The sequence below is a fragment of the Lycium barbarum genome, chromosome 3, assembly GCF_019175385.1.
Source record: "Lycium barbarum isolate Lr01 chromosome 3, ASM1917538v2, whole genome shotgun sequence".
Taxonomy (NCBI): Eukaryota; Viridiplantae; Streptophyta; class Magnoliopsida; order Solanales; family Solanaceae; genus Lycium; species Lycium barbarum.
In genome coordinates this window covers 57,521,639-57,537,519 of record NC_083339.1, presented here as the reverse complement: position 1 = coordinate 57,537,519, position 15,881 = coordinate 57,521,639, and the positions used below count along the sequence as shown (strand labels likewise).

At 39.6% G+C, this 15,881-nt stretch overlaps 1 protein-coding gene across 2 annotated transcripts; it reads right to left on the bottom strand.

Annotated features, from left to right (window-relative positions):
- Positions 1 to 1,015: 1,015 nt before the first annotated feature.
- On the bottom strand, positions 1,016 to 13,812 carry LOC132631288 (serine/threonine-protein phosphatase 7 long form homolog). 2 transcript variants are annotated; one of them, XR_009578834.1, is made up of 8 exons: positions 11,578 to 13,809; positions 3,412 to 3,732; positions 2,939 to 3,053; positions 2,682 to 2,846; positions 2,137 to 2,573; positions 1,464 to 2,062; positions 1,303 to 1,370; positions 1,016 to 1,096 (listed from the first exon to the last, which is right to left on the bottom strand). XR_009578834.1 is itself a non-coding variant. In XM_060346882.1 (7 exons), exons 2-4 carry the CDS (start codon positions 3,728 to 3,730, stop codon positions 2,283 to 2,285), a joined length of 1,248 nt encoding a protein of 415 aa, XP_060202865.1. In that variant the 5' UTR covers positions 3,731 to 3,732; positions 11,578 to 13,812; the 3' UTR covers positions 1,016 to 1,096; positions 1,303 to 1,370; positions 1,464 to 2,062; positions 2,137 to 2,282. The 2 variants fall into 2 exon arrangements, 1 of the variants encoding a protein (XP_060202865.1); XM_060346882.1 differs by having other exon boundaries at positions 2,939 to 3,732; positions 11,578 to 13,812.
- Positions 13,813 to 15,881: the final 2,069 nt, after the last annotated feature.

Here is a 15,881-nt window from a genome sequence, read left to right as displayed (position 1 = left end):
AGGTTAGGATCAGATATGGCCATTTTGCTTATGAAAACACGTTGTAGACGATCGTATTTGAGGGAAATTGGAAACCTTTGTACGGCTCCCGGACGACGGTTATATCTCACTGAACCTTCTTCGTAGAAAACTTCACCACCCCAATATAAATTAACTCTTACATAATTTTCCGCCATATTATTTTTAACAGAATACAAAGGTAAAAATTAATGGAGAATGCAAGAGAGAAGTTAAGAATTCGTCAAAAATGAAATCTACAATAGAGAAGTGGAGAATTCAGGGAGATATGCAGAATACAAATCTTAACTGGTAGATAAAACAAATGATTCACGGACCTTTGAATGTCATAATGTTGATGTTGAAAAAATATATTTACTGTTTGATTTTACGAATGCACACTTGATTTGACGATTGCATGGCAGATTCGACGATTGCATGGCAGATTCGACGACTGCATGCATTCTGCGCTTTAACACCAAAAATTTTACAAATTATTGATCGGTTTTGCTTTTACAGCTGCATGCGTGATTTGACGACTGCAACGATTTTCTGGCGTAAAAAAATTTTCAAGAATCAATTACCAATCAACAATTCATATTTTGTTGTAAAAACGTTGGCTGCCAACATTTTTGCAACAAAATATGAATTGTTTTAAAACGTTGGCAGGCCAACGTTTTACATCAAAATTTTATTGTTGCAAAAACGTTGGCCGCCAACGTTTTGCAACAATTTGTTTTGTTGTAAAACGTTGGCAGTTTTGCAGTAATTGATGCATGAAACTTTTTTTTATGCACGTTTTAGCTGAGAATCCATGCAGTCGTTAAATCTGCCATGTAATCGTAACATCAAGAATGCAATTGTTTTTGTTGTAAAACATTGTCAAGCATTCAAATCTAACCTTTATTTATTCTTGAAAGGTTACATAACTATTGAGATTTGAGATAAATTCAATAATTAATAAAAATTTAATTTTTACAGTGTCCCTTTCCCTCCCTCCCCCCCCCCCCCCCCCCACCCCTCCCGTGCCACACCGAGTTTGCCGGCGCTCTCGTTTTGATCTACGTTGGTGAACCTCCTCTTGTATCACATCCGCATCCTGTAAATGCCATAAAAATAGAAGTTATTTTTGTATGATTAATTTTATTAGCAATTACTTTGATTGTCTACGTAAAATCAGGCAGCATCTCCCTTGTAACAAGGACTTCCTCCAATACCATATACCAACACAAACAACCAAAGCAATCAAGACAAAACACCACATAACAACCACAAGTCTCCAACAACTTTGAATTAAAAGCTAACCTGTGGCTCTAAAGTCTGTACATCGGCACAGGAATGTGTGAGGATCCAACATCAAATGCCATGGGAGACTATGCAAAATAAATGATATAGACACATAAGGGAGTCATTACATTAATGAAATTAAACAAGATACAAGTTATTTGAGTGGTTAGAATACTCACGTCGGTAAAACTCAATCTCCTCCCAATTGAAGAGCAGGTAAAGGCCCCTCAGTCATCCCATAAGAGCTGCTTGTCTGAACACCAAACTATTAGGCCATAAATGTGAGGCTAATAGGCTCAGACGATGCGAATGCCTGAAAAGGCCCCTCACTTCTGATTACCTCTGGTGATTGAACCTCGGGAGCAGACGTCGATGAGCTAGACATAAAATTTATTATTGGGTAATATGCATCATCAGCTGCAGGCATCGTTGAGCTGCGCATATCTTGATCAAAACGAACCTCTTCCTCATCAACCAACTGGTGATCCACGGGACCTCGACCCCGTCTGTTACCTGATTGGCGTCCACTACCATGTGCCGCAGGTCTTGGTACATTAGGACGTTGATGACGAGGCACTTGCACAGTAGGCGGCTCAACATACTCTGCCGGTGGTGTATAATTGGGAGTGAAACTCAACATCGTCCCCGGAGAGGCAGCAGCCATGGACTCTGTATTAATGAGGCTAAACATCTCTGCTATTTCCTTCACTTCATTAGACTTAGTCGGATCTTGGATAGTCTGCTGAGCCAACCTGTACGATTCTTGATGTCCTAAAGCCTAAAAAAAAAAATTGCAAGATTTGATAGTGGTCTAAGACACATATAAAGACATCAAACATCTAATGTACGTACCAGTGCCTCATGCCTGCCTGCCATGTGTTGCTATCCTCTATCCACTTTATACGCAGGATTTCCTATGAAAGTGCGCGAGTGACGTCGATACCAACAAAAATACTCTGATAATGACTCTGGGTCTTGAGTTTCATACTCGGCCAGAATTACCCTTTGTCGACGATTTTCCCACAAAAAGTCCGTTGTGCAAAATTTTGTTGATCCTCCACTGTTATAGCATACCGCTTGTCACGGTTGTAATGAAAAGGAACAATCTCAGCACATGGTCCCGGAATATGTTGCTTCCTACCGAACTGTCGGAGAACGCGGTCTACCATGCGCCACTCTCGATAGATCCCACAAATAAAGGGAACCTGCGCCATCCAAATAACTCGGCCATGCCGACACCACTCAGGGAGTCCATTAATGATGGCCTCTGAATGAGGCTGCCACACAAACTACGATAGAAAGAACATAAAATTACATGATAATAAAATAAATAAATTACACATAAGCGTAACTATTATATCAAAACGCCATTAACAACCATAATTATGATAAAATACCTGACCATCTGTTAGGTTGTCCAATACATCCCTACATATGGATAGCACAACACGTGCCTCATTTTCGCGAGCTTTACGATGAGTCCACTTTCGTACAAGAGCCGTGTGTGGCTGAAGGGCCCTGGGTGGTGGCTGCATCGGTATAATTCGCTCCCAAGCCCAAACCTATATTAAAAATTTAAAATAAATACATAAAAACCTTATAAATATCAAATAGGACAACCAAATAAAATTATATAATTTTAAAGGTCACATACCAGCAATAAGGAAATGAAACCGCACACATCCTTGACTTTCCTCAATGAAGCGTGGCATAAACAAGTATACAAATATGACAATGCAGCCGCTCCCCAAGCTTGTCTACTCATTGCTCTAAGGTCACGCATGTCAAGAAAATAGTCTAAATTAAGTAAGTCACCGGACTTATCCGGAAATATCGTGCCGCCACAAAGCCATAGCAAGTACAACCTAACCCGCTGCTGCACATCAATTTCTGGGGTCTGATCTGTAATGTCATCTAAGCCTCTAATATATTCAATTAATTTATGTACTTCTAACCTACTAACACCATTAAAACAATTCAGATCGGGTGGCCAACCAGTAAGCTCATGGATCAATTGTTGCCACCCAACAGTACCTATATTTCTAGCATTAAGATTATTCAAGGGATTACCATCAACAACCAAGCCAAACATAAGCTCAATATCTTGTAATGTGATGGTCGCCTCACCTGTACGCAGATGAAAGGTGTGCGTCTCAGGACGCCATCTCTCTATAAGTGCAGTGATGACTGCCCAATCATATGATGCACATCCTACCTCTACTACTCCCCTAAATCCACACAGGCCAAAGTAGTCAAGGATGCGAGGATGAAAAGGATGACGCCTCACATGCTTCCAAAATTCGGTATCCGCGCAGCGAGGAAACAGGCATCCGGTCGGTCCTCTCAAGGCACCATCCCACACAGCCTGTGATCGATGTTTCTCCTGGAGTGTTAACACATCGTACACTTCTGGCCCCGGATGTACGCATACCCGTGAAAACTCCATACCTTATATAAAAAAAAATGAAGTCCAGATCAAGCTATTTGGAGTAACTCACTATTAAAAAAAATATATTATTCCAATTTTAGCAGAACAAATATGCACTGGATAGATAAAGCCAACTTCCATACGCCTTATTTAGAAACCACTGATAGTGGACCACATTAATACCTATAACGTATAGACAAAATAATTATCCACCCACTTAGACTTAGGTCCTATATAACAAAGCATTATCATGACATTTTAAGTATCTTTTTTTTTTTTGCTACTGAGGCATTAATTAAGTTTCACTTTTCTGGCTATATAAATATCACATTAAAGGTACAATAAAAAACAATTAGTTATTCAGATCTTTTATATAACAATCCACAAAAATAACAGCAACATAACAACAAATTTCTTCAAAAGTGTTACTAAACAAATCGGACCTTTTATATAATAATGCTTCTAACAATCATATCTTAAGTTCAAATTAAAATAACACAAATAACACAAACATATATCTTATTAAAATAACACAAACGTATTAAAATAACACAAATAAAAAATAACAATTAAGATATATAAGACAAAAAGATCTACATCTACTATAAATATACAATATTATATGAGTTACAAAAAATACCTTAATTTAAATAGCAACAAAAGATAAAGATGAAGAAGTTGCTTCAAAAATTAGACTGTAATGCAGGGTTTAAAAAGAAAATAAATGGAGGAGAAGGAAAAGGAGAAAGAGATGGAGAGGTTCTGTAAGTTTTTAATGGAGGAAGAGGCGGAGGCTTTAGCTGAAAATTTTAGGGCAACAAATGTGAGTGAGTCATGGACAGTACACTTCACAAATATATATTGTATAACGTGGACTGATCCACGTTATACAATATATTTTGTATAACGTGGATCAGTCCATGTTTTACAAAATACATTTGTAAAACGTGGATTGATCCACGTTATACAAAATATATTGTATAACGTGGATCAGTCCACGTTATACATTTAAAAAAAAAAAAAAAAAATCGGTCCAATCTCTGACAGATGAAAAAAAAAATCGGGTATATCGTGGATCAGTCCACGTTATACCCGTTTTGGTATATAAATTTTTGAACATCCCCTTTTGGTTTATACCGTGTATTTTTATACCCTTTAGGCTCCGGATTCCAAAATTATGCACCAACAATGCTTGATGGATGTGGGTTCTTTTAGTAGTTGATAGCTTGGTGTTGTCGGTATTTTGGACTTAACGTGGGTTCTTTTGGTAGTTGATAGCTTGGTGTTGTCGGTGTTTTGGACTTAACGATTAGAATTTCGCTATCATTATAAATATTATTTTATGTGAATGGCAGTTATTTTTATGAGTATTTATTAATTTATATTTAGTATGTTTCAACATGTGTATTTAAAATAAATAAATAATTAGAAGAAAAATATTTGTGACAGATTTGCGATGGATTTTGGTCGTTGCTAGAGAGAGAATAGTAGGCTATAGACTGCGACAAACATTGTATTGTCGCTAAATGCAGAGCATACATAATTCAAATGTTTTGCGACGGATTAGCGACAATGGTTTTCGTCGCTAATTTACTAAAATGACGAAATGAAATATGAAATTAGTCACGGAATTCATAACAATAGCGACAAAATATTTCGTTGCTATAATGTTGAACGGATCTCATACGTAGCTACTCTGTCGCTAAGTTTGCTACGGATTTCATTTTTCCGTCGCTAAGAGGTTAGCAATGCGCAAAATCGTAACATACGACATTCCGTCGCAACACATGTTTAGCGACAGATATATGTTGATTAGCGACGGAATACGTCCGTCGCTAAATGTTGTTTTTTTTGTAGTGTATCTAGTTGTTGTAGTGTTACTCAAGCCGTGTTACCTTGAATTATTCCCTATTTCAGGTATGAGTTAAGTTTCGAGCTATTCATTCGCAAGGTGATTGCGTGGTTAAAATTCGTGGTGGTTAGTGACCTTCCTAGAATACAATTCTCATTCGAGGAAGAATGATCTTAACGGGAGGGGGATAATGTAACTCCCCGCAAACTTGAACTAGTTGTGAATGTGTAAACATCTAGTGTTAAGATGATATTTTATCGATATGATTCCTTTCGGGGTGAATTCGGGTGGAAAGTAGTTGTTTTGAAGTCAAACCAACTAGTGGAGTTCTTAAGTGCTCTTAATCTCACCTAAGTTTCGGTAGGTCTATCTTCTGGGCGATTTCTGTGAAATTGTGTTGAGAATTTGGAAACACCACCTTGATGAAAGTTATAAATCTTTGAAATAGCTTTCCAACGGTAGGTTGCCCAACCTGAGAAAAGTTAAGTACAAAATGTTATGCCTGTTTTACTGAAGCCTGTCTTCGCTGAAAATTTGGTCCACGTTACGGTGAGGCGTTACGAACCGTAACGTCAAATGTTTTCACCAAACATTCTGGAAATTTTGGTCCCGTTACGGTGAGGCGTTACGGGACCGTAAAACCCATCGTAACGTCAATTTTTTTCACTCGAAAATTATAAATATTTCAGTTATTTTATTCACTCCTCCACTTTCTGAAAAATTCTAAGAACGAAAACCATTCCTCCAAGCCTTGAACTCAAAGGTGAGAACATATTTATCATTATTAATCCATCCTAGCATCAAACTCATGATTCTTAACATAATTCTTGTAACAAAAACCTAGGGTTTGCAAAGTAATCCATCTCAAAGTGACTCAAGCTAGGGTTTTGGGTGTTCTTCGCTAAGAAGGTGAATTGTTAAGATACGTAAAGCATAATTAAGGTATGCCTCTCTTTTGAAAACTTATTTTGAATGAAAATCACTTTTTGAAACTATTGTTGGAAGTATAAATTTCATTCAAGATTCTTTAATGAATGAAAAGAAAAGTAATTTTTTCATGTTTCTTGAACTCTAATTCATGTCTAAATGGTGGTTAATGTGTGTGAGGGGACAAACCCACATTAAACCTAGATTGTAACAAACCCTGTATATATATATGATATTATGAACGTTTTCCTCTATAAGAGATGCTTAATAATGATGGTTAAGGGTAGGTAATGATATTCTCATTGATGAATTAGGATATGAAAATCTTTCGTAAAGAAGTTAAACGTTTTCAGAACATTGATTGGAATGACTTATTCTTTCAATAGGGCATAATGAACCTTAATGACAATTGATGATGTGACTACATTACAAATGAATTATGAATTGGCTTCTATGCTATGAAAACTGGTTGTTGTGTTTTTCCTAGCTACTCAGGAGGAAGGGTAGCCACTATGGATCCTCGTGTGATAATGCCTAGCCATTCGGGAGGAAGAGTGGTCCCTTCCGGGTTCGCTAACTGGGGTGTGATTATACCTAGCTATTCGGGAGGAAGGATAGTCACAGTTGAATTTCATATTCCGGTGTGATGTGATGATATGATTAGGGAACCTCAAAGGTCATCCCTTCGTTATGATTGATTTTTGGGCCTGTATTGGCAAGTATGATATTCCTATTCTTTAATGGAACTATTGTTAATAATCATGATCAACTGAAATGGCATATTTGGAGGTTGGAACCTGACAAGGACTTATAACCTGTTTTGATAATTGTCTTTCCTTGAGATAAACAAGCTGAATAACTGTTTCCATGTTGTGTCACACTATCCTCAGAACTGATTTCTTTATATGTTATTACACTTTATTTTCATACCACTTGTTGTCCCCAAGGCATTCACTGAGTATGTTATTACACTTTATTTTCATACCACTTGTTGTCCCCAAGGCATTCACTGAGTATGAAGTACTCAGGTATACCATTATTGTTTTTTTTATGATATGTTATGTAACAAAGAAGAGCAGGTTCGTGACATTCAGAACGTTTAGGAGAACTTGCTGATGTTGCTGATTTGGTGAGTCCACATGCTTGTTTGTGGGACACCCCATTTATTGATTCCATTTATTTATATTAGTTTCTGGGCTGCGTCCCGATGAGTTAAGACATTTATTCCTTATTCGTAGAAGCTCCTTAGTATACATTCGAATGTGGGTAGAAGAAGAGTTGTTGCTTAACTCTTTCGGGCAGACTTTCATGTTTTGGGTTGAATTATTTAAATTATAAAGACTTCCACTAATTTTATTCTTACATCATGATTTGTTTAAATTTATTTTATAAACTGTTGGAGGTGATTATTGAACCTGGCGGGTTCAAGTGTCATTGTGCATCTTTTAGGTTCTTCCGATGTTGTTCATGACGTCGAATGTCGATCGCGTCTAGGGTGGGTTTTGGGGCGTGACAGCTTCACGACTCTTGTACTGCACCTGGGGGTTGTTCATTGCTGCTAGTAGGAAGCTGCAATCAAGAAATAAATTGGTGTGAGCACAGATAGTTCTTTTGTGTGCAAAATGGTCTACCAATACCTGAGAATCCATTTCCAATATAAGTGGGAAGAGATTCTTTGTAAAAGCAAGTTCCAAGCCAATGAATAGTGCTTGCATTACTGCATGCAGTGGTGATTGTTCATTGAGTCTCTTTGCAAAACCTTCTCTCCAATGGCCTGAGGAGTCTCTAATCAGGCTTCCTGCTCCACTAATGTGCTCTATCCCATTGGTGGGGGTTTGGCTGGATAGTGGTTGGGGTAGTGTGGGGTGATGCAATGTGGAGGAACTCAAGTGTGTGAGTAACAATAGTGTTTGTGCTGGTGTGGAGATTGAGGTTATTGAAGATGTTAGATTACGGTTTAGCCAGATATGCCATAGTGCAAAAGGGATGAAGGTGTGAAGTGGAAGCTCCTGATAAAGAGTTATGATGGTGGTGGCAGAGGTGCAATGTGTTTTTATCCAGTTTATGAAGTTAGCACTGACTGGTGTGGGGAGGGAAAGGTACTGCCATGTTATAATTTTTTTGGGGCATTCAAAAATATATGGTAGTAGGTGTCAAGGTAGTTGCAGTGTTTGCAGAGGTTGGAATTGATAATGTTTCTGTCATGTAGGAGTTGTGCAGAGGGTAATCTATGCTGGATTAAGAGCCAGAGGAAGAACTTGAGCTTAGAGAGGCACTTAAGTTTCCAAATCCAAGCGTGGCTGGGGTCTGGTGGGTGTAGGTTCTTCCCTATAGAAGTTTGATAGATCAAGTAGGCATCCTTTGTAGAGAAGGAACCATCAGGAGAGTTAATCCAAAAGGGTGAATCCTTAGCATTTTCACTAAAGGATAGGTGGGTAGACTGAATTTGTTGTATAATGGCAGGTAGTAGATCAAAGGATAGGTTGTCCAAAGTTCATGAATTGTTTGATAGCACGGAACAAAGGTGGAAGAGGTGATCATTTCTATTGATGGGTCTATGGATTAGTTCTCTAAGGGAGGTAGTGAAGGGTAGCCATCTATCTCGCCAAAGGTTAATCATGTTTCCTTTACATATAGACTAAGCAGTCCCTTTGTTAAAGGTGGGGTCAATCTGGTGATGCTTTTCCAAATATAGGAGTCAGTGGTTTTGCAGTAGATGGTGTTCCTATTATATTTCTTTTTGAGGACTTGTACCCAGAGGCTATCTTTGTTGGTATGCATTCTCCACAGTAAGCTGGAGACTAAGGAGATATTTTTACCAGTGGCTTGGCTTAGGCCCAAGGCCTTCCTAGTCTTTGGGTTTAGTTACATTGCTCCAATTTACCAGGTGGACTTTTTTCTTTTTTGGGGTGGTGCCCCAGATGAAATTTCTTTGGATGCGATCTATATGTTTGCGAGTGGAGGTAGGTAGATAGTTTATTTGCATTTGATGCACAAGAATGGCATTAAGGACAACCTGAGTGAGTGTGCATTTGCCTGCCATGTTCATCAGTTTTTTGGTTTTCCATCATTTTAGTCTAGTATTCATTCTATCTAGGATTGGTTGATAGTCAATAGCTTTGGGGTAGTGATTTGTGATGGGGAAACCCAAATATTTGCCAACGTTTTGGGAAGGTTTGATGTTACACATTATAGAGATGTGGATGACAGAATCTTGTGGTACACTTTTTGAGAACAATATTTATGACTTCTTAAAGTTAATTTTCTGACCTGAGTGATATGCTAGGTCATTGAAGGTGTGGATGATGGAAGAAGCTATGTGGGTTGAGGCTTCTCCAAATAGTACAATATCATCAGCAAAGAAGAGATGGGAGAGTAGGGGCCCAGATTGGCTTATTTTGATGGGTTTCTAATTGCCTACTTCAGTTTCATACTCAATTCTTCTGCTAAGGGCTTGCATGCATATAATGAATAGGTATGGAGAGAGTGGGTCTACCTGCCTGATCCTCCTAGATGGATGGAAGAACTCGGAAGGTTTGCTATTCACAATCACAGCAGTTGAAGTGGTGGTGATGTAGTTCATGATTAGGGAAGTGAGGGTGGGAGGGAAGTTGAGCTCATTGAGAGAGTTATACATGCAGGACCACTCCAGTTTGTCAAAGGCCTTTTCTAGGTCTAACTTCTGCATCATTTTCTGTTTGGTGTGGGAAGGCTTTCTAAAAGAGTGGATGGCTTCCTGTAAAATGATGGCATTGTCAACTGCTCTTCTACCAGGGATGAAGCTGCATTGGTTAGGGCTAATAATTTTATTAAGGAAGGGTCTAATCCTATTAACAATAATTTTGGTAATGGTTTTGTAGCTAGTGTTACAAAGGCTTATAGGTCTGTAATGGGATATGGTAGAAGGGTTCTTCATCTTGGGAATGAGAGTAATAAAGGTACTATTAATATCGGCGAGTATCTTAGAGTAGTTGAAGCTATCAAAGCGGATGGTGGAGATAGCCTGCTTAGTGTCAGTCCAGAATTTTTGGAAGAAGACAGGGTGAAGTCCATCAGGTCTGGGTGTTTTGAGAGGTTTAAACGAATACAGTGCCCTGTGGATTTCATCCCAATTTAGGGGTCGGCTTGGGTAAGAGCATTGGGGGGTCTGTGGGAAACGAGGAGGGGTCTGCTAGTGAGTTGATCAGTAGTGTAGGTGTCCTAGAAGTGTTGAAGGATGATATGAGAGATGTGGACTGTATCATAAGTCCAGTTTCCCACCAAGTCAGTAAGGCCAAGGATCCCATTCTTCCTATGTCTTTGGATTGTGGATAAGTGGAAGAATTTAGTGTTGGCGTCCCCATCATTTAGCCACTGAACTCTAGATTTAAGTTTCCAGAAATTCTCTTCTTCCTTTAAGGTATTGTTATATTTTAAGATGAGGTGCTCTTCCAGGTCATAGTGGTAATTGTCTTTGTAAAGGGGGTCCATTTTCTGCGGTCCCTCTATTCTTGCAATAAGGTCCCTTTTTCTTTTGAAAATGTTTCCAAAAGTTTGTTTATTGCATTCGGTCACGTGTTTGGTAAAGTTGGTCAGGGCGGGTGAGTAGATAGAATTAGGGTGCCAGTGTTAATTTACAACATATTTGAAGTTAGGATGTCTAAGCCACATAGTTTTAAAACAGAAGATGTTAGTAGGCTTGCTAATTGATTTGTCGGTGTTAAGAAGGATAGGGCAATAGTTAGAGTGCGTACGAGGTAAATGAGTAATAGTGTTGTCAGGAAAAAGCGTTAACCAGTCAGGATTGACTAGGAATCTATCTAGACATTCTAGAATAATGTGGCTCCTACTATTGCGCTTATTAGTCAAGTATACTTACTACCTATGAATCCTAGGTCGACCATATCAATATTGTTTAAACAATCCAAAAAGCATTAGCTCTAGGTAAATTAATGGGGTTTCCCCCAAATTTTTCATTGGACAAAGTAAGTTCATTAAAGTCCCCACATAATAGCCAAGGCACAGGGATCCAAAGTACTTTCCTATTACCAAAAGTAGTACTGGCATAGACCAATGAGAGCATCTATTTTTTAGAGTTAAGGCTTACCTGGATATCGACATGGATCTCCTGGTCGGTGATAGCAACAGGATTGACTACAAGCTGGTCACATTTCCATATAAAAACTACTCCACCCGAATATCCATTTGCACTTATTTCAAAAGAGTCAGTAAATTTAACCAGATTTACCAATACCGCATAGTCCCTTATGCGTTTCTCTATTAAGCAGATAACATTGGGGTTGTTCCATTCGACGATTGCTTTGAAGTTTCTTTGAAAATCTTGATTGTTACAGCCCCTACAATTCCATAAAAGAATCTTCATCTGGGGATTGTTTGGGCTGATGGAACCACTTCCTTGAGTCAGTGACATTTCCAGATGGGCCAATAAAGGATGTGCAGGTGTCTTCATCAATGGCAGGTCTTCGATGGTTAAAGTTAGTATCAGCAAGATCCCATATTTGTGAACCAGAGTCTAGGGATAAGTCCTGATGTGCATTGCTACTCGTAGAGTCTCCAGTGGGATGGTGACAAGGAACTTTCTTTCCTCGTTTTCGTGTAGCGTCATTGATAGTGATTCGATCAACTCCACACTCTGCATAATCTGAGCGAAGATGTCTGTGGCCCGATCGTTGTTGAAATTGAAAGGGTTGGGTACTTCCTCGTCGTGGTCCATAGGGAGTAATGGCTGTGTCAACTGTGGAACAACTTGATCTTCGCCTAGGTCCAAATTTTTCGGTAGGGGTGGTAGCGGCTCCAGGTGAGATTCCACTCTGTTTTCCTCGGAAGGTAGTGGAAGAGATGAGCTGGAGAAGTTCCTTGGTTAGTATGAGCTTTGGTGGAGTTGTATCACTACCTCTTCCCTGTTCTTCGTTGTAGTTGACTGGTTGTTGTCCTGTGGAATAAGGTTGAACAAGCTGAGTTGGTGGAGAAGTTCCAGTGCACCTATCTCCTGAACTTGGAGTAGTTGCAATGCTGATTGGGTTTGCATTTGGGAGTATAAACCCTAGTTGACCATGGTGGTCAGTAGCTGGGTGTTTTCTAAGAGCATCAGGGTAGTAACGCTAAGTTACAAAGTGGAGCCGGGATTTGTCCTTCCACGGCTAGCAATGTCTGTAGTTGAGCCTCTTGGGGGTTGGCATACGCGAAGGGCAACTGAATCGGTGAGTAACAGTAGGTTTGGTGGCTGATGAGTACTTCGATTGGGAGGAAAGTTGCTTGAATGTAGTAAGTTGTGGTGGGACTGTGGATTTGGAGGTTGGTTGTCTGAGGTAAGTGCTCGGTGTCGTATTCTGGTTGTTGGTAGTTTCTCTGGTAGTTGTCTCTGTTGTGGTGGTGGCGGCGATATCACCGGTGGGAAATGTCTCGGCATTGTTGTGGTTGGTTGAAGGTAAGAGGGGTTGGTTTGTGATGGAGGTCATGAGTGCAACTTTTAGGTTGGGGTGATGGTGTAATAAGGTGATAGTATCGTGTGGGGAAGGGGAAAGGTTAGTGACAGTAATTTCTGTTGATTGATGGAGGGTGGCCATAATGGCACTCTATCTGATGCGTGGCCTCGGGAAGGAAAAAGGAGGAATAGGTGTAATTATTATAAGTTTTCCCTGATTTGGTTTTGTCAGTTGACATAATTGAGGTACTAGGTATATTTCCACTTATGGAAGTGGAAGAGTTTGAGGTTTTAGGTTGTAGTGGTGCTAAAAGGTTGGGATCTAATTTAATTTGCTGAGTTACTTTTGGTGGAAGTAACGAGTTTCTTTGGAAGTAGGGTCCCGCAGGTTTGGTGCATTAAGTGCAACTAATGGGCATTCTTAGGAATTGTCGTATGTGTTATTAGACTAGGATTATCTTCTGTTTTCTGTGTGTTTTCTTCTTTTATCTTTTTATTTTTTGCAAATGTGGATGTGTGATTGGTGATTGGTCCCGCTGGTGTAAGTGAATGGACTGACTTTGGACAAGTCACTGGTGATGTTGCCTTGTTTCGTGGTGGTGTTTTTTGTGGAGAAGATTCTAATGTTCGGGTTTTCTCTGAAGGAATTAGGTGGGCGACAGAGGTAACTCCTTTTCTGAATTTAGGTGACGTTTTGTTGTGTGTTTTTGGAAGCGATTGGGTGGAGTAATAGTTTTGATGATGTGGTAGTTGTGGAGTGGTCAAATTTGTTGATTAGATGTGTGATAGAAATACCTTTTCCTGTTACCTTTAAAGGTGCCTTGTTGTCTATCTCATGACCAGAATTATCTTTGGCCTTGGTGGCTTGTGCTTCTTCTTTTGCCATAGGTGATGTGTCCATGGCCATTTCCACTTCTTGGGTAACCTGCACAATATCAGACGTGGACGCTACATTTTCCTTTTCATTTTTTTTTTGTGATTCATTTTTGCAATCAGCTTTTCTTTTTTTAATATTGTTTTCTTTTGCATTTTCTTTTTCTTTTCCTTTTGTTTTACCTTTTTCTATTTTTTCTTTTTCCTTTTCCGTGTCCTTATCTGGATCTATTGTGTCCCTTGTCTCTTTCCCCTTGGTCGTGATTGGTTCAGATGGTCCGGCGGTCGCTGGGCCTGCTCCTGTGGCCGTTGTACCGGTGGGCTGTCGTTTGTTGTAAGAGACTGTCCTCCATTCTCCTATCCCAGAGGTGTGCTGCTGGTCCTTATCGTCGTTGATTGTGTGGGATTGGGCCACTTTTGATGGGCATGTGTGGACAAGTGTCCTAGGCAACCGCATAGCACACACAGGGTAGTGGTGGTTTCGTATGTTATTTCTTGCAGGTGCTTTCCAATCATGACATCTTGAGGCATTTTTTTCCCCATTGCAGCACAGATACAGAGGTGTGCGTATCTTCCCCTTGAGGCGTTGGAGGTGCAACTATCCGCCTTTAGTACTGTTCCTATAGAGTTGCCAATACGCTGGAGAATTTCCAGGTCATAATACTCAGTGGGTAGTTCCTGCAGCCGTATCCATATAGTGGTGTAGGTAATGTGATGGTGGTTGGGGTTGAACTTGGGAGTCCATCGTGTGACGGAGAGTAGTTGGTGACCAATGAACCAAGGCCCACCATTGGTGACCTTATTGTAGAGTAGCATGTCTGTGAAACGAATAAGGTAGTAGTCATTCCCTAGATCGACTAGGTGAAAAGGGGCCTGGGACTTCCATAGCTTTTTGACTCTAAGTTGAAACTGGTTGTACCCCATGGCCCTGCCCAGTAGTTTAATGATTACTGCCTGTATCCAGGACTGATAAAGTCTCTTTTTGTCTGTTGATATGATAGGGATAAAATAGGGATGGTTGTCTGTGTTATCAAGCTCGTCGTCTAAACATATATTGTTCAAGCAATCACATTCGAAGTCGATGTTAGCCGGACTTTTGTTTTTTTAAAGTGTGTCTAGGTAGTTTAGTTTGGGAGGGGGTTGTGGAGTGTTGTTTTGTTGTTGGTCACTGTGGGGCTCTGCCATACCTTTCTCTTACCTCTTTTCTTTTCTTTCCTAGTTTCCCACTTTATTTCCGCTCTTTTTGCAGATTAGGATGTGCATTAGAGAACGTTTGGAGTGGTAAAAAGGGACAAGGGAAACAAAACACTAGAAAAGGCGCCCTAGGTCGCACACGGCTTAACTTCAACGGGATATTACTTTCAATGTGCAACTATTACAGCTATGATTTATGCATTTAAGTTGTATCCCTTAAAATCTAGCTTTGAATGGTTCAACCCGTCAGTGATCTAGAGGTTTCTGCAAACGATTATGGCCTTTAAACATAAAAGGTAGCAGACCAGCCTTTTTACCGAAAATTATCCTACCACAAGGTGCCATGGCAATTTTCAGCTCAGATGTGCAAAAATGCAAGTCTCTGAAAATACCTCACGGCACAAGGTGCCCTGCTACGTGTGACATGAGATGCCAGACTAATTTTAGCTTATGTGATCTTGTAACGCAAAATATAAAAGAAAAAATAAGGACAAAAGATTTAGTTCCAAAATAATCAAGTCCAAGGTATCTCCCTGACATGGACCAATCCCCCATCACTCAATGTGAGTTATAACATGATTCAAGTTATATTATTACTCCCCCACAGAGATTATGATAAGGTTTCATCTTTAACAAAAACTCAAGAACAAAGCTTTTCTCCAACCTAGGATTTTGCCGCTCAAGGTAAACTTCATAACTCGCTTTCAACTAAGATAGTTAGAGAAGATTGTGGTTGATATTTGTTCTTAAAAACTACTACGAAAACCTAGAATAATTAACTATGAACCCAGAAATTGAGAAGAACCACACCTAGGGTTTTTAAAGTTGGACGTTTTGTGACTTTTTGAATTGATTCTTGAATTAACTATATAGAGATTCATTTGGCAAGTTGAATCATT

What these genes read in the sequence shown, in the direction of transcription:
- LOC132631288 (XM_060346882.1), bottom strand. Translation starts at nt 3,730, where the DNA reads ATGGAGTTTTCACGGGTATGCGTACATCCGGGGCCAGAAGTGTACGAT. An exon ending in GTTTCATTTCCTTATTGCTG is followed by an intron (nt 2,847 to 2,938) that starts GTATGTGACCTT and finishes TTTTTAATATAG; the next exon opens with GTTTGGGCTTGGGAGCGAAT. An exon ending in ACAACCTAACAGATGGTCAG is followed by an intron (nt 2,574 to 2,681) that starts GTATTTTATCAT and finishes TTTCTATCGTAG; the next exon opens with TTTGTGTGGCAGCCTCATTC.